At 33.8% G+C, this 23,865-nt stretch overlaps 3 protein-coding genes across 3 annotated transcripts; 2 read left to right on the top strand and 1 right to left on the bottom strand.

The window, feature by feature from the left end:
• Window positions 1-73: 73 nt before the first annotated feature.
• On the bottom strand, window positions 74-8,064 carry LOC100373455 (small ribosomal subunit protein uS10m-like). Its single transcript, XM_002730740.3, has 8 exons — window positions 7,902-8,064; window positions 3,017-3,066; window positions 2,798-2,817; window positions 2,265-2,308; window positions 1,525-1,664; window positions 786-894; window positions 405-494; window positions 74-184 (listed from the first exon to the last, which is right to left on the bottom strand). Exons 1-8 carry the CDS (start codon window positions 7,971-7,973, stop codon window positions 125-127), a joined length of 585 nt encoding a protein of 194 aa, XP_002730786.2. The 5' UTR covers window positions 7,974-8,064; the 3' UTR covers window positions 74-124.
• A 180-nt stretch (window positions 8,065-8,244) lies between these two features.
• On the top strand, window positions 8,245-13,491 carry LOC100373602 (dynein axonemal light chain 1-like). The gene is made up of 8 exons (XM_002730741.4): window positions 8,245-8,331; window positions 8,434-8,472; window positions 9,172-9,281; window positions 9,785-9,840; window positions 10,110-10,165; window positions 10,828-10,917; window positions 11,138-11,324; window positions 12,925-13,491. Exons 1-8 carry the CDS (start codon window positions 8,329-8,331, stop codon window positions 12,960-12,962), a joined length of 579 nt encoding a protein of 192 aa, XP_002730787.1. The 5' UTR covers window positions 8,245-8,328; the 3' UTR covers window positions 12,963-13,491.
• A 4,134-nt stretch (window positions 13,492-17,625) lies between these two features.
• LOC100374661 (dynein axonemal light chain 1-like) lies at window positions 17,626-21,493 on the top strand. Its single transcript, XM_085505786.1, has 6 exons — window positions 17,626-17,694; window positions 17,812-17,853; window positions 19,413-19,559; window positions 20,282-20,371; window positions 20,690-20,876; window positions 21,292-21,493. Exons 1-6 carry the CDS (start codon window positions 17,626-17,628, stop codon window positions 21,333-21,335), a joined length of 579 nt encoding a protein of 192 aa, XP_085361912.1. The 3' UTR covers window positions 21,336-21,493.
• Window positions 21,494-23,865: the final 2,372 nt, after the last annotated feature.

The following is a 23,865-nucleotide window of genomic DNA, read 5'->3' as shown; positions in this document are numbered from 1 at the left end:
TGTTACATTTTACTTTGACCACAAGCTCTACTTCTTGGGAAAAAAACACACCATTATGAAAAAGACTACAATATTGGGCTTCAATTGTTTATTTTAATATTATGACTTACAAACAATAAGAAAATTATGCATCTTCTTTTGGCAGTGGTGGCTTAATATGGGATGGCAATGCTACAACTTCAACCTGCGAAAAAATAAATTCACGTTATAGTTTACTCGTCTCGCATCCACAATAAGTTAGTTGTTCATGTAAAAAAAAATTGTCACCTGATTGAAGTAAACTGATCAAACTGAACACAAAAAATAAATGTAGAAGTAGGTTTGGTTTATTCAAACGAAAATATTATCTTGAAAAATGTGTTTTGTTTAACGAGTTTACATGGGATGTCAGAGTTAGTACCAACCTTTTGTACTCTCATCGCCACACCTTCAGGTATATTTCTTTCTATATATTCTAATAATGTATCTGCAGTGCTACCAGTTAGATGTTGGAACTGAGAAACAAAAAACGAAAAATGTACTTTCATAACTGCTTTGGTAAGTCCCACTCAACAAGTGCACTGGTATAATTTCCAAAGTGATGTTGACAAAATTAGTTCTGGTATAGGCAACACTATGCTAGATGGAAAAGTCCTTGGGTTTATCATAGTTGAATACACGGCGAGACAGGGCAAGGGCAAGGGCCAGGGCCAATATAAAACTACTGGTGTACAGTTGAGCTTGAATAAGTGTATTTCATATAAGATCATAGTATAAAAAAAAACGCATAATATACGTCTACAAACCTCTATTTGTCTCTTGTATGTTCTGATTTCATACTGGACTCTGTGTTTTTTGTAGATATGCCTTGATTTTAAATGTGTGATTCTGTTAATGTGTTTCCGCAAACACTGCCTGTTAATAAAACCAGAAATCGAATTATAAAATTCCGCAAACACTGCCTGTTAATAAAACCAGAAATCGAATTATAAAATTCCGCAAACACTGCCTGTTAATAAAACCAGAAACCGTATTATAAAATTCCGCAAACACTGCCTGTTAATAAAACCAGAAACCGTATTATAAAATCCCTCATTGTCAAAATTCTGAAAGTCCCTGGCAGTGACTTTTTCTTGTTTTGTTGGTAAAATGAATTATGAGTGGTTCTGAAATCTGATTTTGATCCATTTTTGGCATTGAAATGGCTGCCAATCGGACATCTTAAATCAGATGATGAAACAAATGCCTGTGCACATGTCCGATATATATATGATATAGGTGTCAAGTTTAAACTTGATCATTCTAGGCATCTTGGTTATTTGGACCAAAACTGTATGTTTTTTAAATAATATAGCTGCCAATCAGCCATTTCGAACTCAATACGAATACTAAAATGACATACCAAGGCCCCATTATGTTCACTGTAGTTTGAACAGAATGCATCCATCCAAGATTACGATCTGGATTCCATTTAATAGCTCATAAACACCCAATACATAATTCGGTCCGTGTGTGTTCAGATATTTTGCATATTATTACACTTACGTTTTAGGTTCTTTCAAACCGAGTTCATTGGCCGTCATAGTCACATATTGCTGATAACTTTCGATCACCGCATCATCATGGGATTTCAGCGTTAGTATTATCTTCTTGTACAAAACATCAGGTTCATTTGTTTCTTCTACCTGTCCCAAAATAGCCATGAAATTCAGAATTCAATACGACTACACTCAAGTTTTGTAACTGGTATGTATGCACTAACTAATCCATTCACTGTGGGTGCATGACAAGTGGTAGATTAAAATTTGATGCTACCGTAATTGCTTTTTGTCATATTACCTATCACATTTTTTTTAGAGAGAAATCTTTGCTTATGCAAATTTGTTTATATCATTTTTTTTAAAAATTGTCCATGCAGATTCTTTTACAGTATGCATGAAATACAGAGATTTTTCTATGGTCACAATAGATAATATTTCAATTATTTTAATACTACACAGCCAATACAATGTGATTTTTGGTTTATATGCTATTCTATGGGAAATGTGCTTTTAATGTGTGTTTTTTCAAATATGTTTAGTTTCAAAATCTAGCCAAACCCTCATCATGAAAGCTAATTATAGTCAAATACCATCTATTTTGGTCTGTTATTAAGCAGTCCATATAGAGACGAGTAAAACTCGTCAGTGCCTTGATTGGACCTAATAGACAGACCTTTCTTTTTAAAGCAATACCCCTAGGGAGCTAAAAAAAAACTCATCTCAAAAAAAAATAGATAGACTCACCTGAACAGTGCTGCTGAATTGTACGATTGGTTGACAAAAGAATGCTGTGAATAATAAAGATATCTATGCTTTGAATATAAGAAATATAGGTAATGAAATTCAGTAATGATTACAGGTTGTCATATTTCCACATATAGAAGCACATATGATCATTATTATAATCAATTATACTGACTATAGGCACCCCTGAGAAATAGAGCAAATACTGTACTCTATTTCGAACCAGTCAATGAAACACGTTCTAAACTCCACAATGATACGTCAAAGGAGATCACATTTGATACCTTCTCTTGTGAAATATTACGATGACATTATGGCTCAAAATGATGTACACCATTACAAACATTTCGTTAACATTTCATGGCCATTCAGAGATGGAGTTAATCTTCATTTTTTTCTTAACATGTTTTGACACCACTTAGTGAGAAAACATTGTATTTAAATTTTGTGTGTTAGTCGTAGTGATGTCACATTATCAACGTGTTACCAGTAAAAAATTACCAAAAAACAAAAAATAGTATCGTATAGTTTACCTTGGTTTCTAGAAACTTTGCTGAAATTATTAAATAAAAATAATACATTAATTCTGATTGCAAACACCTGGAAATAAATGTTTTTCACAATCAAGCTACTACAAAGTTCTAGACTCAAATCACAAAAAGTGCACAGATCTAAAGTTTAACACATTCAGTACCTGTCATACATTTTACTGAGTACTAGTGAACAATTAAATTTAAATGATAAATATTTACCTGGCAACAACTTGGTTAATTCGTGGTATATGTTTTATGTATGGAGATTTCTGCAAAAATACAATGAAGGGGTTACTGAAATCTTATAAATGATCATTGCATATTGTAAAAATATTTCATGCTTTGAGAAGTTTCCCTTTCTTCTTGTCGGTCATTTTTAGCTATACTAAGAAATAAATACCCCCATAAGGCAAGTATGATTGGAACGAAATTACAGTTGCAATTGACACAATGAAACCTACAAAAGTAGCCATGTGCGTCACCCAAGTTTTTTTGTGCAAGATACAAAAGCACAAGAGCCCCTAAAAAGATCAATTTTATCCTACCAGACGCCACGTCTTACTGTTACCAATAGGCACAGAAATAGCTGAGAAAAACTGCTGACTGAACCGCACTGTTTTGCTTGCATTGCACACTCGGTGCGGGGAAAACAGAGAGTGAATAAAGACAATATGGTCGCTGACCTCATTGACCTTATCGAGGGACAGCCGATTCATCCAAATCACATTCATCCCAAGTCGATTTGTATCCCAAGTCGATTTGTCCCACAAGTTGATTTGTCCCAAGTCAATTCGTCTCAAGTCGATTCGTCCCACAAGTTAGTTCATCCCAAAGTCGATTCGTCCGTTTTAAGTTTAGCCAATTACTAACTCGCCCAGTAAGCACAAAAAGATCCAAACAACAAACTTTACATATGCTCGTTATGCACTGGCATGCGTAATTGTTCGTTGCGCCATTTTGTTTTTGCCGACGTTGGGTTATACATTTGTACCACGGTTTCTAGTAACCGTGGTATATTTGAATCATCAATCTTACTACAGAAACGGAGCACTCTGTCGTCTACTCAGCTCTAAATATCAAGAGTCAGACCCGTTTTGTTGAGTAAATATGTGGAGGCGATGACGGGTTAAAAGGAAAAATAGACTACAAGACTTGAAACAAAAGAGTTAAATCTGGATAAAAACTTGTCCTCTCTCTTCCCCTCATATCATGCACGGAACCTTCCACGGAAGTTTCGGCAACATATATATATATTATATCTCATCTTTCATGTCCCTGGTGTTGTATATATTTATAAGATAAATAAAATGTCATAATAATACTATTAATATTAACAGGCAACGACTAGTTTTATTCCATACCAGCCATCTAATAATTCGGCAAGATCAGTAAAACACACTTTTGACAATAAAATGGAAGTAGCGAATGCTCAAAAGAAATTGAAAAGCAAGTTATATATGTGAGTATTCATCTCCAAGTACAGTGAAACTAGAGTGAGTAACGAACACAATGACTGGCAGTCAACGCCTTCTGTTGCCAATAACTCATAGCATTCATACTAATAATCACAACTTTATTAGTTAATAAATACATATCCATCGTACACAAAACTTGTATTAGTATTAGTATACTAGTATTAGTTAACAAGCCATGCAGGCCACAGTCCCCGTTAGTTATCGAATTTAAGATATATAGTTTTGTTTATAATAATATAGCTGGAATATAACCATGTCAGGAATATGAATATGATGATTTGTATCTAATCGTCAAACGAGTACTTGTCCACATTGGGAGATATAGCCCTGGAACAGCATTAATTGAATCAAAATTGATTTTCTGATGCCTAAAAGTTTCACCGTAGTCATTGACACCTATTCAAGAGTATTGATGTTTATTGCGACTAGCGTGAATGGGCAAGCTTCGTTTTGACAAGGAGATGTCATCACTATAAACAATGTTAAATTATTCTTCAAATGCTCAGTTTATCTTTCGAAAACAACTAATTTTTTTATTTAAAAACAAATCATATCGCTTTCCCATCAAAATCCAAGCCAAAAGATCGTACAACAGCATCGACAAATTTCTTCCATGCTACGTTCAATAACACTAACATATTTAAATGAGCTATGGTAATTTGAACATGTTGGCATCATCCATTGTTTTCATTGGTTAATTATTGATTTGACCTGTCAGGTCAAAGAACACCGTCCAGGTCAAACATGGCGGATATTCATTTCTACAGCATCAAGCGTTAAAAATTAGATTGAAACCATTCGCTTACGATGAAATAAAAACAATTCAATGAATTTATTTTTTACATGTTATTATAATCATTACTAGGTAATAATCAACAATTGTGAAACGCAGCATGACCGGATTGCGCTACCGCAATCATTTGCTACTAAGCAATGCAGTTGGGTTTGTTTTTATTTGAAACTTCTTTTAGAGTATACTTTCGTTGCTAATAAAATGAAACAAAATAATTGTATTTGGCACACAAGGTTTGTTAATGTGATTTTTTTGGAGAAAGATGCACGGTCTACTGTTTAATCCAACAAATAAAAATGTATAAAATTTTAGATTAGCTTTTGCAATAGTTTCTCTTGTTTTGTGTGGTCCAACTGCCAGCGTAGTTGGATTTTTCAATGAAAATATAAGCCCCCCTCCCCAAATATTTGATGATCATTTTTTGAAAATTTGAACCCCAAATAAGGGCCCACTAGCCGTGCAGAATCCGGTAGTTTCTTTTTTTTTTTTTCCTGTCTTTTATAATTTTTTTTTATTCATATATTTTCCAAAAAAGAACATTACTTCAAAATAATCTTACATGTCAAAAAGATAATTAACAACATAAAATGAAGTAATAATAGAAAAGAGAATGGGGGAGGGTGACAAAAAAAATTATTGGGGGGGCTGTTGTTAGTGTGGGGGGCTCCTTCCTTTTCTTTTATAAATTATTGAATTTCATTTATCTACAATGACTATATGGTAAGTAAACTTTATAAAATTAACTTACAAATATCCTTCAATCACTTGCAGTACTTTGCTCCATTTCATTTCAAACTTGTTTTCAGTTAAAACATATTTTTCAATGTTAATTTGGTTTCTGATTTTACTCATAAAATAGGCTATTGTTGGGCTATAACCAGTAAACCTGCTACAATACAAGACATATTTACCAATTAGTAACAACAAATTTAAAAGAGATTAGTTTTCCAGTACTCCAAAGATAATACTTGAACATGTGATTAAATTTGGGTTATCATCAGAGATCTTTCTCCAGGACTCGTCAAACGAATTCCAAAATCTTTGTGCTGTTGAACAATACCAGAACAAATGTTCTAAATTTTCCTCATTTTGACAATATTTACACAAACTATCTGTTCTTAAGTTATTTTTGTATAAGAATAAATTTGTTGTTTATTTTTTGTTCTGTGCAAAATTTTGAACTGAAAAATTCTCATTTTTTCTTCACATGTTACCTTTAATATAAGGTAACTCCCAAATCGGCTTCCATTTTCCTGCTATGTTCCGCCCATAAATCATTGAGCCATATTTAGTTTCTGAGCTTGGGGGTTCAAATTTACTTTTTACCAGTATTTCATAGAAATCTTTTGTTTTACCCTTCCCATAATCAATTGTATTTTGAACATTTTGTCCAGTTACATGCACACGATCATTAGATTTCATCAGATTTTTCCATTTTGATGGAATTGCCGAAATAATACCTGTATATGTTATAAAACAGCAATATTATATTTTTCAGTAAACTGATCGCAAGTAAGAAATTTATCCATGTAAAAGGGAGGTACTGTAAAATGACTAATTTTCACTGGGTTTAAATTTCGCTGATTTGCCATTCCAGGCATATTTAGTGGGTTTTAAATTCACGATTTTGTCATTTACATAATGTGTTCTATGCTAAATTTTACATATTCACTGGGTTTTAATTTAGCGCATTTTCCAGTCAGCGAAATAAGCTAAATTAAAACCCAGTGAATAATTAACCTCTTTACAGTATTCTACCATATATTTGGCCCAAATCATAATTGCACTGGAGTAAAAATCGCAAACACCCATAATTTCTAAAATAATAATGACTGAATACAGCTATAGTTGATTCTGTATCTATAATTTTAACAGCCCAGGAAAGTTTTATTGCTTTGTTCAAAATTTCAATATCCACCATACGAAGGCCTCCTTGATCATAGTTACCAATTAGGGTATTACTTCAAAATGTTTTCTACCCCGCCACAAAAAATGGAATAGCAAAGACCTAGCCTCATTAATAACATTACTCGGAGTTGAGATCGCAGTTATTAGTTAATAAATACAAATAATGTAATTTTGTAATTTGTATGCACTTTTTATCTTTTACTGTTAATTGCCTTTTTATTGTCTTGTAGTTTTAGTGCCTTTACTTCTGTACTTTCCAAAGTCTGTGTTGTGTTAATAAACAAACTAATGTCTCAAATCAGCCTCAAATAATCATTTCATGGTTTGCACCAGCATGTGACATCCCATTAGCACACTTTCCTGTATATAGTTGGCCGAACCTTCAACATAAACCGAAAAGACATAGGATATACCGCACGTCGACGTCAACCTTTTGCATACAAACACAGAAATTGTTACTGCACAAGATCGTAATGTTGACCAAAAAAATGGGACGAATCGACTTGTGGGACAAATGTGAATTGGTACGAATTGACCATGATGGTAAAAAGAGATGGAGTCACAGCCAAGCTTAGATCAATGGTACCAGGATGGTCGCCGCTGTTTGTACATGGATCAGGGAGTTTATTAGTCTTTTTTTACCTCCATGGAATCACAGTCCCTCTATGATAGAGTGACTGTGATGGAATTGACTGTGAATCTTATCACATGATAAGTGAAATCTTGTCCCTGACCTGGATTTCTCTCTCCGTCATTGGCTGAATTGCAGATTACTGCCTACAGTTCAAAATAGTCATTTTCACTGACGGGAGTCTATGGTGGCATGGAGCTTCCATGATGGTGGGTAATTGAACGTGGTGAATTTAAGTCTATGAAAAACGTGAGTCCATACGACTATTAAAAATCACATAGGACCAAATGGACTGACCTGCTGTGCGAGTTTTCGACAACTGTTTATGATAGGTTGTGCACTCAAACGAGCCACAGTTGCCATTGACATGTTTTTCGCTTCGACAAAAAACCCTTATTTCTCCTAATTAATTGGATTAACAGCTTCGCGTGAAGACCTGCTCTTCGGTTGCGCCACCTACGACAGTTTTATTTCAAATAACCTTTGAACTTTGACATTAATGTTTATTTTTAAAAGTATTTAGTTATATACTAGAATTATTGGTAATTAAATAATTTAGTTCATCAAAATACAACAATTATAATACAGTCATGCTATAATTTATGAGCCGAATTTCAGCAAAACGAACTACAAGAAACAATTTCCCATGATGCACTGCAATCTCCATGGTCACTGACAAGCGTGAAGGAAAGGTGTTTTGTGTACAGCGTTTGCAGAGTTCAAAATGGTAAGTTGTCGTGACATTTTTTATCCATTTTCAATTAATTCGCTTAGCATTTTTAACAATCTGTCCAACGTGTCACTTATGTTGCCTTCTTGTTATTTACAGTCGAAAGGAACAACGATTAAAGAAGCCCTCGCTAGATTCGTAAGTACACACGACATGATCGAGCTCAATACTACAGGTTACCGTTTACAAAATCTGAAATTGGTCCTGCAGAGACGTGACCATTTATTCTTCGACGACTTTCTGGCGTGCTTTATTAATGTTGTAAAATCATTGCGGTAATGGTTGCCGCCTAAAAATGATATCCCGACATCTGCTAGAAAGTTGTTGTCATTTATACACGAATCATTGACATCGAATAAGCATGCCACCGTTGACTGAGACACTTAAATAAGGGGTGAAAATCTAAATATTTAGATCAGTACAACTTCATTTATTTGGATTTTCAGCTCATAAGTAACTGACTGAAGCAGTTTTTTGCGATTGTGACTGACAACTGAATGTATATCGCCTACTCTTACAATGATTCACTAGGGCTACATTTTAATTAGGAAATTACTGGTTCAAAACTCTACATGCAGTCTATCCACATATTGTTGGATATTGTTGAATACCCTGGGCCCCAGAACTTTTAAGTGATTATACACATAATTACCAAACAATTCTGATTCTTAGGTAAATAATGGGGTCGTGAATGTAGTCTTGTGATGGGAAAATGAAACAAGACAGCTCTCAAACGAGCCTGCACGTCTTCCTCAATATATTATTAAACAAACAGATTTATAGACATACATTGATAAGTAATTAAATTAACAAAATTATTCTATTAATCTGTGGTAGGAGGAGAAAACAGGACAGAAGGCATCTGAATCCAAGGAGGTGAGGTTGTATATGCAGATACCACCGATAGAAAAGATGGATGCCTCCCTTTCGACACTTACCGCATGCGAGTGAGTATTCTATTTAACCATTAAAAAAAAATGTTAAATCCGAATCATAAATAAGCTTGAGAATAGTAAAACAAAATTGCCATTGTGAAATTAAGTGATCATGTACATTTGCCTAGTTAGTAGGATCTACACATTTATTTGGTTTATCATAAACACATTGTAGTATAAAATTCAATCTCTAAATCCTATTAACTTATCAGATATTTTGTTATCTAATTTCTAAACAGAGTCACTATACACTATTATTTGCTGGCTGTTTGAGCACCAGCCACAGTTAGCATTGTATTGTGATCACAGTATTACTTCTGGGTGCAACTTTCTTGTTGCTCAGTAGATTTTTATCATTTGAGCAACTTTTGCACTGAATTTCATGCATTCGTCAGTAAAATATAATTATTCATGGAGAAAATAATAAAGTTGATTTAGTACTAAATGTGCAAAACCTAGGTTGAATGAGTTGCCATTTTGTCTTCTGATTTTATTACAAATATGATTATTTGCAGGAAATTGGCATTATCGACAAATGCTATTGAGAAAATAGCAAATCTTAATGGCTTGAGTAAGTACAGTATTCACATCTTCTGGTTTGTTTGATGGGACATTCTCTATACATGGGTAAACATTCTTGGCATGTATCACAATTCCCACACATTTTTGTGGGCACAATTTTCTGTGTGTTAACAGTTACATTGAACTGTGCCTTGTTAATGATATTTTCTATTGACACTATTTTTGTTTTATGCTTTTAGTTGAGTCAATATAGTGAATCAACTAGATTGTATAAATGATACTTATTTTTGGATTTTGTTAAATTTTTGTTCTCACTAGAAAATCTAAAAATTTTGTCACTGGCACGGAATAATATCAAGAGTTTGAATGGTTTGGTGAGTAGAATTTTGTTATCTCCATTATGTGCAACCACAAAAGTACAGTTAGAACTAAATTTTATAGCTTTTGTGAAGCTAAAATATTGCACAGGTCACTGCTACTCCCTCATCCATCCAGGGATCTCGCCATGCTGGTCGGCCCGACGGGCACTTAAAATTAGCGACCACCACGAAAATGGTTCCGACCAGGACTATTGTTTGATTGTTATGATAATTATGTACCGACCGACACGCATCCTGCCAGTCGTGGATTATAATTTGTAAACAATAGACCTCGTTGCACGATACGTAGTGGCTAGTCATTTTTGTGAAATTAGCACCTCTTTGTTTGTAAGTAAATACTTTCTGCGATAGACGTAGTCTTTAGATTGAAAGCTAAAATTCTTTCAAAATCAATTTCGTCAAGCAAGCAAGTGAATTTCCTATTCATGATTTTCCTGGATTCTTGAATTTCATGAAAATTTGTCAGGAAATTAAAGTACTTTACACATATGTACTTAGCTTCAAGCAACAACTATGTTTTGTGATTCTTTAATTTTGTTTCTTGGCAACTGTGGGTAGATTGATGATTTTCACAATGTCAGCCAAATTCTGGCCAAGAATATTTTTTTATATATATATAAACATGACATATATGTTGTTATGTTTATACTTCATAGGAAGCTGTAGCAGACACACTAGAAGAATTGTGGTTTTCTTATAATTTGGTTGAAAAGTTGAAAGGAATTCAAGTTTTAAAAAAGCTCAAGGTAAGTGAGCATCAGTTTATTTACTATCATAGCACATGTGTTTATAAAATAAATGGCAACAGTGTAGGGACAAAATTGGCTTAATAACCGCTATGATAGTGTCAGAACTGTTAAATGAGATATCAAAATATCTGTCACATTATTATGTATATTACATTGTATGTTCAGTGTAATCGGATCAAGTAAAAATTAAATTCAATTATTTTGTTATAATTTATAGGTGCTGTACCTGAGTAATAATCAAGTCAAAGACGTAGCAGAATTGAATAAATTGGGTGAATTGCCAATGCTTGAAGAACTTGTATTTGTTGGTAACCCATTAGAAGAAAAACACTCTCAAGAAGGCACAAAGGAGGCTTACAAAAACCATGTTAAAGGAAAAATGCTTAAATTGAAAAAACTTGATGGTATGGAAAGATTGATTGCTGTTTATTGTCTCCAATTATTAACCTTGTTATCTGGTCTTTCCTTATTATGACTTATTATAGGCCACTCTGGGTGAATGCTTAAATGTGTCTGACTTTTCGGCTATTTTATTGTGAATTATCACATGTACCAGGGTATACAACAGTCGTTGATTTAAAATTTAATGTAACTGCCTATTTAGTTTTGGGTAGTCTAAGTTTACATTTATGGGAAACAACCAGATGATCATGTTCTGGCAGCAAGGAATTGAACTTAAGGTAGAGATGCAGTTTACCTGACAGGTATTTTAATTAGTTAATTAGAAAACCAAGATGACCTCCCTTGTCCACAAAACTATATATTTTCGGAAAGTTTATTGTATGAATTTTAAAGTTTTGTTAGTATTTTATTTTTATGGACACTGTAGTTTGAAATGTGCACAAAAATGTGCTTTTTTGGTCAAAAGTGATTAAAAAAAAAATTAGCTTCTAAACCATGCTTCTGTTTCCTGTCAAAATTGGTTTATGGGTACATCTGTTTACTATGAAGAAAACGCCGTCTTGAAAACTGTCTACCAGTTGTCAATTTTGTAGGACAGCAGCTTGAATTTCACTACGTCAAGTTTATGCATAAATTAACACCGAGGCTAGTTGTCTGTACGATTGCTGTAACACTATTCAACTAAAAACAATGCCCCGACGGCGTTTTGAAGATAAACACATTGTCAATCATTTGTGAAAATTTCAAAACAAAAAGTCAAAGCGTCTAGGCGCTATTTTTTTTTAAAGTTCTGGAATGTGCACTAAAAAGAAGCTGAGATCATTGCTAATTTGCATAACAATTCACTCAGTAAGAAGTTTCCTAATGCTCATAATTAAAATGGCTGTTACAGTTTCAAATTTAAATGTATTACCGTTTTGTAAAAAGTTAAATACAGTGCATAATATGGAGATCCCGTAATTTCTTTTCTTCACCATGTTTTCTTTTTTATTATTTATGTACAGCCTTGCTACATCTTGCTAAGCATTCAAAAGAGATAATTTTGCACCTGTTATCTATATTTTTAAATCGTATTTTGAGTATGTTCCACTATTCACAATTCTACAAAATTTCAACAGTCTATAGCCAAGACTTTTTGGATAATAAAAGGCAAAAAAAAAAAATTTCACTCCCAAGTGCCCCTGAACCTGCATCTCTACCTTAATAATAATTCTGTACTTTTTCTGACACTCACACTAACAAGTTCAAATTTACTTGTTCAAATTTCAATCACGAAAGAAGGTTGTTCCACTCAATGGCAGGAATTGGTGCTGTTTCTGGTGGATAGATAGTCAACGTTTACTGTGACTGCTAATTTGTTTTGAACAACTAGCCGGCAATATCATCAGCTATGTGCACCAAACATATGTGCGATCACAGTAAGCAAAAACACACATCCACATTTAACCTGATAGCTTCTATGTACCAGTATATTTGCATGCATTGTAGTTCAATATTACCATAGTTGAAAATACAACACAGTGCAAGTGTGCCATGGTTGCATTGCATATGTAGAAAGTACTACAGTACAATAATTGATCATTGTTATCTGGTCTTTTTTAGGTGAACCCATATTAAGAGATGAGGTGGATGAAGATTAAAGATAACAAATAAAAACAACTATATATTTTCCATTTTTTGGTATTGTAAATATTGAACATTTTGTAATTTGGCATATATTTACTTATTTTTCGTAATGTTACAGTTAGATACATATTGTACATACTGATTTGAATACATTCTGTGTAGACTCAATGTTAAATTCGTTCCTCATGCTCATACATTTCCATACTTAATTACATCATTATTATTGTTTCTCTTGTTATAATATTGCATTTAAATAAAGTAAAAAAGCCAAAAATAAAATTTTATGTCTTTTTGAATTTCATTATTTATAAGTACATTATTGTATTGCTGTATATTATATACCTGAGCATTATAGTACTTACTTGGAGAGTTGTTCGTGTATAATAAAAAAATTGCTTTGAAAAAAATAAGCTGTAATTACTCAGAGATTTGTATAGCGAGTATTCCACATAATCGAGTGCGAAAAAAATTCTTTGTTTTTTTACTTATTTCAGATGTAATTAATGAAAATTATTTTCATGCAATAAAGTTTTAAAAGTCAAAGCTTACATTTTTTTTTTCTAAATTAAATGTTACTTGTATTGGAGCATATTCACTGATGTTTGTTAACATAGAAAAATGTTTGTAAGTACCTGGGTAGCCATAGTTGTGGGCTGAGACGTGAACACTTTTCACGAAAACCCTCAGGTACTATTGTAATATACTAGACAATTCCTGTGCTAAAAAAACTGCCAATCTTGCCAATCAATTGACCTACCTTGTGTGGAGGGAGAAATATTCACTTTGTTCAAGTTTAGCGACTTTGTGTGGCAGGGATATTGACTGGTTTTATAGGAAAAACCATTTCAACTTAGTGCATTTTGCGAAATAATTAGTCCAGTACAGTAATCTTAGACTACTGTAAAATACTTTATTTCTGCTTGGAATTTATATTCACTGAAGGGATGATTCAAAAATCCAGCGAATATACCTTTTTTCCTATATTTTACATTCAACTCGTCAAAAATCTGAAATTTAATTTCATACAAACACCCAAAAAGCCTTTCCAGCGAAAATTAATTCCAACTAAAATAAATGTTATTATGTATTTTATTTATTAGTATTATGTTTCATTTGGTGTCATTATCTTCACAATAATTGAAATGAATTTTGATATGAAAATCAAAACTTCTATGGTAATCAATATGTTTGTTATATTATTAATCTAATAAAAATAAAGGTAGGATTGATCTTGCTATAAATGATGAAAATACATATTTTACATGCACTTCCCACTCCCTTTATTGTTAAACAATAAGGTTATTTTACTATGAAACAACATTGAATGGTGTTACGAAACAAATATTGTATCACAAACCATAGATCTATAAGGTTTGTGTCTGAACACTCTTATCTGTAATGGTCCTGCTTATTTTCAATGTCGACTCTAGATGGCGCTGTTTGCACAATGCTTCCAATTAGTTTATCTAAAAATAGCATACTATAAGCACAATTTTATTGAGAATGTGTCCCTTTAATTCGAAATTAACACTGAAATTTAAGAAGAAGAAATATAAGCACATGTATTTAATCAATAAATAATTGCTTGTCATGTTCAAACACACTATGAAATAGAAGTCAAACAATCTCCAGAAATAAAACATGATGAAAAATCATTGGAAATTGATCGTTTACTGCATTTATCTCACAATTTACCTAAACATCAGACGTTTTCACATAACTGTCCCAATACCCAAATAAAATCTTATGAATGATCTCGAAATGGAACTTTAAATGCATCCAACTTTATTAAAAATGTTTTAGAAAAGAAACAAAGTAAGTAATCTTTCGACAACTATACTGTAGGTCGTATAGAACATCACGCTCTGCTATGTGTGACCAGTATATGTACCCTTATGACGTAATGTAATGAATTGGAATGTTTGTAACCAAGTCATGTGACCAGTATATGCAACAGTATGACGTAATGTAATGAATTGGAATGTTTGTAACCAAGTCATGTGACCAGTATATGTACCCTTATGACGTAATGTAATGAATTGGAATGTTTATAACCAAGTCATGTGACCAGTATATGCAACAGTATGACGTAATGTAATGAATTGGAATGTTTGTAACCAAGTCATGTGACCAGTATATGTACCCTTATGACGTAATGTAATGAATTGGAATGTTTATAACCAAGTCATGTGACCAGTATATGCAACAGTATGACGTAATGTAATGAATTGGAATGTTTGTAACCAAGTCATGTGACCAGTATATGTACCCTTATGACGTAATGTAATGAATTGGAATGTTTGTATCCAAGTCATGTGACCAGTATATGTACCCTTATGACGTAATGTAATGAATTGGAATGTTTGTAACCAAGTCATGTGACCAGTATATGTACCCTTATGACGTAATGTAATGAATTGGAATGTTTATAACCAAGTCATGTGACCAGTATATGTACCCTTATGACGTAATGTAATGCATTGGAATGTTTGTATCCAAGTCATGTGACCAGTATATGTACCCTTATGACGTAATGTAATGAATTGGAATGTTTATAACCAAGTCATGTGACCAGTATATGTACCCTTATGACGTAATGTAATGCATTGGAATGTTTATAACCAAGTCATGTGAGCAGTATATGTACCCTTACGACCTAATGTAATGAATTGGAATGTTTATAACCAAGTCATGTGACCAGTATATGTACCCTTATGACCTAATGCAATGAATTGGAATGTTTGTAACCAAGTCATGTGACCAGAGTATGTACCCTTATGACCTAATGTAATGAATTGGAATGTTTATAACCAAGTCATGTGACCAGTATATGTACCCTTATGACATAATGTAATGAATTGGAATGTTTGTAACCAAGTCATGTGACCAGTATATGTACCCTCGTGACGTAATGTAATGAATTGGAATGTTTATAACCAAGTCATGTGACCAGTATATGTACCCTTATGACGTAATGTAATGAATTGGAATGTTTATAACCAAGTCATGTGACCAGTATATGTACCCTTATGACGTAATGTAATGAATTGGAATGTTTGTAACCAAGTCATGTGACCAGTATATGTACCCTTATGACGTAATGTAATGCATTGGAATGTTTATAACCAAGTCATGTGACCAGTATATGTACCCTTATGATGTAATGTAATGTAATGAACTGGAATGTTTATAACCAAGTCATGTGACCAGTTTATATATACCCTTATGACGTAATGTAATGAATTGGAATGTTCGTACCATGTCATGTGACCAGTATATGTACCCTTATGACGTAATGTAATGAATTTGAATGTTCATACCATGTCATGTGACCAGTATATATACCCTTATGACGTAATGTAATGAATTGGAATGTTTATAACCAAGTCATGTGACCAGAGTATGTACCCTTATGACCTAATGTAATGAATTGGAATGTTTATAACCAAGTCATGTGACCAGTATATGTACCCTTATGACATAATGTAATGAATTGGAATGTTTGTAACCAAGTCATGTGACCAGTATATGTACCCTCGTGACGTAATGTAATGAATTGGAATGTTTATAACCAAGTCATGTGACCAGTATATGTACCCTTATGACGTAATGTAATGAATTGGAATGTTTATAACCAAGTCATGTGACCAGTATATGTACCCTTATGACGTAATGTAATGAATTGGAATGTTTGTAACCAAGTCATGTGACCAGAGTATGTACCCTTATGACCTAATGTAATGAATTGGAATGTTTATAACCAAGTCATGTGACCAGTATATGTACCCTTATGACGTAATGTAATGAACTGGAATGTTTATAACCAAGTCATGTGACCAGTTTATATATACCCTTATGACGTAATGTAATGAATTGGAATGTTCGTACCATGTCATGTGACCAGTATATGTACCCTTATGACGTAATGTAATGAATTGGAATGTTCATACCATGTCATGTGACCAGTATATGTATCCTTATGACGTAATGTAATGAATTGGAATGTTCGTACCATGTCATGTGACCGGTATATGTACCCTTGTGACGAAGCGATAAATGCGAATGTTTGTCATTGTCATGTGACCAGTCGGAATGTTACTGTTGAATTATTTATACTGATTGGCTGTCAACATCATAAAAAAGTAATAATAATATTACTCAAGTCAATAAAAAACTCAGATCTGCAGTTCAATTTGTTAGACAATGAGGCACATTTATTATATGTTAATGGCAATGCATATAAACAACTAGCAGTGGTACGGAAGTGGTGAAATAGTTTTATCTTATATGTATTAACAATATCTGAAATATATACTAGTACTTCTTTTATAAATCATTTTTTTTTAAATAACATTTGACCATGTTCTATTCAAAATGAAAAATGTCAATAAAGTCATTATTATTATTATTATTTATATTATTTAAATTAGTAAAATACCAAAATGTAAATTGTATTCTGTTTTATACCGATTTTGATTCACCGCCATTTGTGCATCAATGATCACTCCAGGTTTTTGCATAAATGAAAAATAAATTAAGCAAATAAAACTGTTTGTCTGAATCTAAGTATAAGTTCATTGGAGCTAGACCCAAAATGTAAATATATATAGGACAGGAGAAAATTCAGGAAATAAATAAACTGTAAATCAACCACTCCCATGATGCATTACAAACTCCATGGTTACCATTACTAGTAGCGTTGGTGCGTATCATAAGTATATAAAGCTTAACTACAATAACAAAATGGTAAGTCATTGTTACTTCAAGCTCTCATTTTGGCATCGGCATTTACTTAATACGTAATATAATAAAAAATAATATACCTATCAGTCGAAGTTAAAGATTCATTTCATTTTTTTGCAGGCACAGAAGGGGACAGCGATAAAAGAGGCTCTGGCGAAGTTTGTAAGTGACGCACACTTTTTAAAAGTTGTTTTCACGGTGTGTGGACAGCATGATTCCAAACGGGGTTTTGTAGATAAAATGTTAGAATAGTAGAAAATGGTGAATCCGCCGCTTCTCCCTCCCCTGAATAGTGTTACAATATACTGAGATTGTTGAAAAATAACAGTTCTTACCACGGTGTTGTAACTGTTTCATCTGCCGTAAGAAATACTCTGGTGGCGAGTTAATGTGATATATAAAATGATTGCTGCATGTTTTATCGCTTGTCATGACCTATGCGTGCAGGTCACGTTTACTTACTGCAGAAATACAAGACCAAAGTACAGTACTGGAACAAGTGTAACAAAAGAGGTTGTGTGTATACTAAACATGGTCTGACATGCAACACAATAAATATAAGCCAGTGTGCAATATATCGTAGCAACGCAGCAACGTACATTTATTTTGCGTTTATACCGTGACACTACAATATTCGCGTCGCGTCCCGATTGATACGAGTTATATGCGACGATATACACTGCCTGTAAAACACTTGTTTACATTATTTCGAATGCAAGCTGCATGGGTCACTGTAGCGCCTGAGGCGGGCATTTGCCTAGCATAAGTATGACATGTGAGTGTTTATAAAATGCGGACTTCTGATTTTTAGGAAAACACCCGATACGCTGCCTTTTCGCTTTGTTCGAACATGGATGTAAAATGAAGAAGGAGTTACAGGGGTACAGGGGGGCAAGAGGGGTAGCTGGTACAGTTTTACGGGAAATAAAAAAGGCTTTTTACAATTTAAAAGGAAAAAAAGGACGTTTTTACAGTTTACAGTGAAAATTTAATTTTGCAGTGAATTGTGTCATCTAGTCGTTTTACAGTTTTGAAAATGTAATTTCCCTGGATTATTCTTTACGACTTTTTTATTTGGATGTAAATTCTACGTACCGAGACAAATGCCACATTTTTACAGTGTACGAAAAAATATTTGATTGATTACGTTGTACGTCTAGCCTGTGATTACAGAATTACGTAATTTTTTTTTTCAATTTACGTTTTACGAACAAAAAAATATTGCAATTACGTTGAACGAAAATAACCCTTGCCCCCCCCCTACAAATGGTTTATGATCAGATTTCCATGATCATTTCCGCCGTTTACTCAGTAATTATAATGTCTGTATTTTACCTCCATGGTTCGAACGTCTCTGTGTATTTGATGTGTTCATGGTGTATTGTCCTGCTCGGCCTATGAGTGGTTGTCAGTCTTTTAAAAAGTAACCCGTTTTTGAGTAAATCCGAAGCTACTCACAAGATTGTGACCGAGTGACTATCCAACCCTAAACATATAACCCTCAGACCATGAACCATGCTCATAACAATCAGAGAGCAGACTTTTTCGACGTTTGAAAATCTGCCTTGTATATATACTCCGAAACTACGCTGTGGGGGGGGGGTATACTTGCTTCTCTGTGAAATTAAGCATGTGCGTAACCCTCGACCAGCCAAGTGTGACTGGCGGCGTTGTTATTTTTACTTATATTAGAAGCATTTTTTTAACTATTGTTTTGGTAGGAGGAGAAAACAGGTCAAAAAGCGTCCGAGGCCAAGGAAGTAAAGTTGTATATGCAGATCCCGCCAATACAAAAGATGGATGCTTCTCTGTCAACGCTTGCCGCATGCGAGTTAGTATCTTCAGCATCATTGGTTAACAACTTGTCTGTATTCAATTAAACTGTATTATTTTTGGTTACTTTTTTTTCTTATCAGGAAATTGTCACTTTCCACCAACTCCATTGAAAAAATTGCAAACTTAAATGGACTAAGTAAGATTTTTTTATTTTATTTATATTATTTATTATAAAAATTAACCTAGTCTAATAGTATTTATTGCATTTACGTGCAATAATTGTAACTTCAGCAAATGGTGCTTAGGTGTTTTTTTCTACTGCGACAGCATATTCCTTGATGTAGTTTAAATAAAACACGTTGTACAACTTTGATTCTTCTTTAGAAAACCTTAAGATTCTGTCACTTGGTAGAAATAATATTAAAAGTTTTAACGGCTTAGTAAGTATGCAATTTAAATTCATACTGGAGTCTCGTCACATACATACTCTAAATGATCACGATACATGAAAGCCAAACAATTCTTAATATTTTTTGCAATCATGATTTCAACACACTGAATGTTTGGTGAAATTCTTAAAATTGGGCATTTGTGTTGTTTTTCTACACGAGAAGACACACTTTTCCCACGCACACAATAAGAAAGTGCAATACACAGATTTCATTATGAAATTCCTTCACGCGTATATAATAGGAGTAAATATTGCAGAATTTGGTTAACAATTTGTTGAATTGGAAAATTTGATGAAAAGTATACTCCTAGGCTACTTTTCTGCCAACTCATGCTTGTATGAATGTTAATTTCTGATTACCAGGATGCAGTGTCTGATACACTCGAAGAACTGTGGTTTTCGTACAACTTAGTGGAGAGACTAACGGGCATCCAAGTCTTAAAGAAACTCAAAGTTAGTGAAACGTGATATACATGTTGTGATAGACATGATTAACATATATACCAGCACGCTTTCTTGTGTATTTTCCGGTATTGTTATAAAAATATTATTAGTAGTGATAATATTTGTATTTTATCATTATAATAATATTTACGTATTCGTTTAAATTTTTTTAAACTGCCGGAATCTATACATAGCTTACATATTTTTTTTAGGATTTTTGTTTATTATTTGATGAATACCAGTAATTGATCAGTGAAAGGGACACTACTAATTTTGTTTTTAAACAATGGAATACAATGAACAATTACTGTTGTTTGTTATTTGTAGGTGCTATACCTAGGTAATAATCAAGTCAAAGACGTAGCAGAATTGAATAAATTGGGTGAATTGCCAATGCTTGAAGAACTTGTATTTGTTGGTAACCCATTAGAAGAAAAACATTCTCAAGAAGGCACGAAGGATGCATACCGAAACCATGTAAAAGAAAAAATGCTTAAACTGAAAAAACTCGATGGTAAGAGAGTAAAGACTAAATGCGTGGGGGGGGGGTCCTTATTTGCAAATGTGGTGGAAACTTGAGCATGCTGTGTGACGTATATTGTTATGTTATTATACAAATAAATGAAAGGGTAAGCCACGGTTACTAGAATTAATATGAAACCGTGGGTAAAAACCGTGGGTAAACTGATACTTGGAGTGCACCTGGTAAAACAATAATTAACCAATTATGCATTATCAAGTAAGCCACCCCAAAAACAAACATTACGCAAAAACAACACAACACAGAAGCGCATTCTAATGTTTTGAGGCATCCACCGAATTGAGCAAAGTATCACAGTCTGAGTGCACAATACTGACACACTGTGGTCAGTGTATCTTGATGTTGAGGATTCTTACAGTCAGTGTTATAACTTGTTATATTTCACCAGGTGAGCCGGTGTTAAGAGAAGATGAAAAAGACGATGATTATTAGCGTATGGTTCAAGTTAACATGTTTGTACTACTTAATATAAGGTCTACTTCACAATTTTTGTTTTCTTCCCATAATAGCAATGTATTTGTCGGTGTGCCGTATGCGATGTTTTTCTATTTTTGTTAAATATTGAATGATGTACTAGTATATGACTATGACAAAAGAATATAATATGCCGTCTATAATGATGGATGAGTTCAGTGAATTCAATTATAATTGAATAATTATCTAACGCACTGAAAACCGTGATCGATATGTGTATATGAATCATTTTGTTTTTGCATTCAATTCATTCATTAAAAGCATTTTCGCACTTGTAACGCATGTACTCTGATATATTGGTAACGTTGACAACGATAATATAAAAGATACGCATATAAAAACGTTCAGTAATCAGGACAATACTGAGCATTGTTTAGTCACATATAGGGAGTGTGGTCAGTGTGATCGGTTCATCTTCTAGGATCTTCATGCAAGGAACAATATAGGACTGCGATGTGCTCCTTGTTAAAGGGCGGTTGTCGTAGCGCGTGTTCAAATTTCATGTAAATAAAAAATCTATTTTACACGCGTTGTATACGTCACTATGTGTCCAACATCGATCAGGACGCGGCGCGACGACCACCGCCCTTTAAACTACAACTAGTGACATACAGTTCTGTTTTAATAGCATTTGATTACTAAGAAAGCCCATGCATCTTGAATTATATTCTTGGTTAAAAAACTCCATTTTACAGAAATTATTGCGTTTTGGGATTTGATTTCAGATGTGGTGAATCTACACATTCGTGTGTGTCAGTCTAGTAGTCTGTGGATGGTGATGATGCAAATTTAGTGTTGATATGGGGTTTTTTTCTTCATATGGCCTTGAGAAAAAACCCATCGTAATATAAACTCCTTTAGACCTCAGACAACTCATAACATACATTACAAAACTCTGGGATATCTGAACGTGTATATAATATTACTGGCTAATCGAAGATTACAAAACTCTCGATCTTATACGTCAGTTCGCATGATTCGCTGATTGGCTCAAGCATTATGAATTTACTCTGTGCGATTATGTGGAACGTCACTACCACCTACCAGAACAAGCTAAAACATAAAATGTATAAAAATGGTGTTTTCATTTCAGTTTTTGATGGGAATATGATGCAAAACACTTTTACACCGTTTAATATATACTACATCGTGGTAGCGCTTGGAGTGACCACGGTAGATGTTCATATTACGTAGTTACAGTAAATAATGTAAAATCAATGTTTCTCCATGTAACTTGTATGAACGGCACTACAGCACTGGATAGTACATTCATATGGCAAGCTGTGCAGATGGTGTTGTGCTTCGGTGGATGAGTTTAACTTTATGGCTTAAACCGCAGGACTTCCTATCTCAGTGGTTAAAGAACGATCCGTATAAACCCAATTAGGCGTGGCCGTTGTAAATCCGTCATATACCATGGAGGTAATAAGAATTGCTATTACCTCCATGGTATATACTGACTTCATGTGGACTGTGTGTTTCATATACTTCTATGTTGATGATGATGTTGCAATACGAAATTTTGTATTTCACACGTCCACGCGTAGTTTGACAATTGATAGCCTGTGACATCACTGGATCAGGCAGCTCGGCAAAACTATAGTGATTCTGATTTTTTTTTGCTTAAAGCATAGACCTAGGAAGGAGAGATCTATGCTTAAAAATATCAAGTTTTCTCTCAAATGTATAATTGTTCCGGGCAGCTGGTGTTATTGCCGGGGTGGTACTATTACGCTGATATGTAATAATCGTTGTACCCCTTATTTTATCTTATTTGACAACAAATACACAGAGGCTTATAAACAATAGCCCATTCACCCTATGTCGGCCAGGCAAACAAATCACAAGTTAATATGTATCAACATACAGACTATCCGGTAGGCTGGAAGGCTTTCCGTCAGAAAAGGACTTTATGAACTTTCTTGTTAGACTTGAACATTCGATGATCTTGAACTCCGAGACTCAGTGAAGTTGAACGCTTTATAGATTTCAACATTTGAACTCCTTAGGAACTAAGTGTGAAACATTCTGTGATTTGGAAATGCCGTGTCATGAATAGTGTCGACCATGTGGATACACTCGACTCGAAAACAATATAGTAACACTCTCAAGCATAGTAGTGTAAGATATGTTCCAAATTATTGCTCATAGGTTTACTTTGCATCACAGTTTTCAGGGATTGCCATGGCGACGATAGGGTACTTATTCCCCGCCTTACTGCAGCTATGTCCTGTCTGTGGTGTTTGAACAATTTCAGTCAGCTAACAAAATCACAGAAAAGTTAAAAACGCCGTTTCTGACAAAAAAAACCAACTATACCCTTGTCAAATTTCTTGACAATGCACTGAAAAGAAAGATATAAAAAAGAACTAAATGCACGTAGTATTTTTTGGCACACACTCGAGTAGAATAGAATGAGATATGTCCGAGATTTTTCGGCTGTTGCCATGGCAACGATTAGGTGCATTATTTTTTTCTAGACCTAGAC

The sequence above is a fragment of the Saccoglossus kowalevskii genome, chromosome 2 (assembly GCF_978046115.1).
Source record: "Saccoglossus kowalevskii chromosome 2, keSacKowa6.1, whole genome shotgun sequence".
Lineage (NCBI taxonomy): Eukaryota > Metazoa > Hemichordata > Enteropneusta > Harrimaniidae > Saccoglossus > Saccoglossus kowalevskii.
Note: the sequence above shows the minus strand (reverse complement) of the source record. Positions and strands in the feature narration are given on the sequence as shown.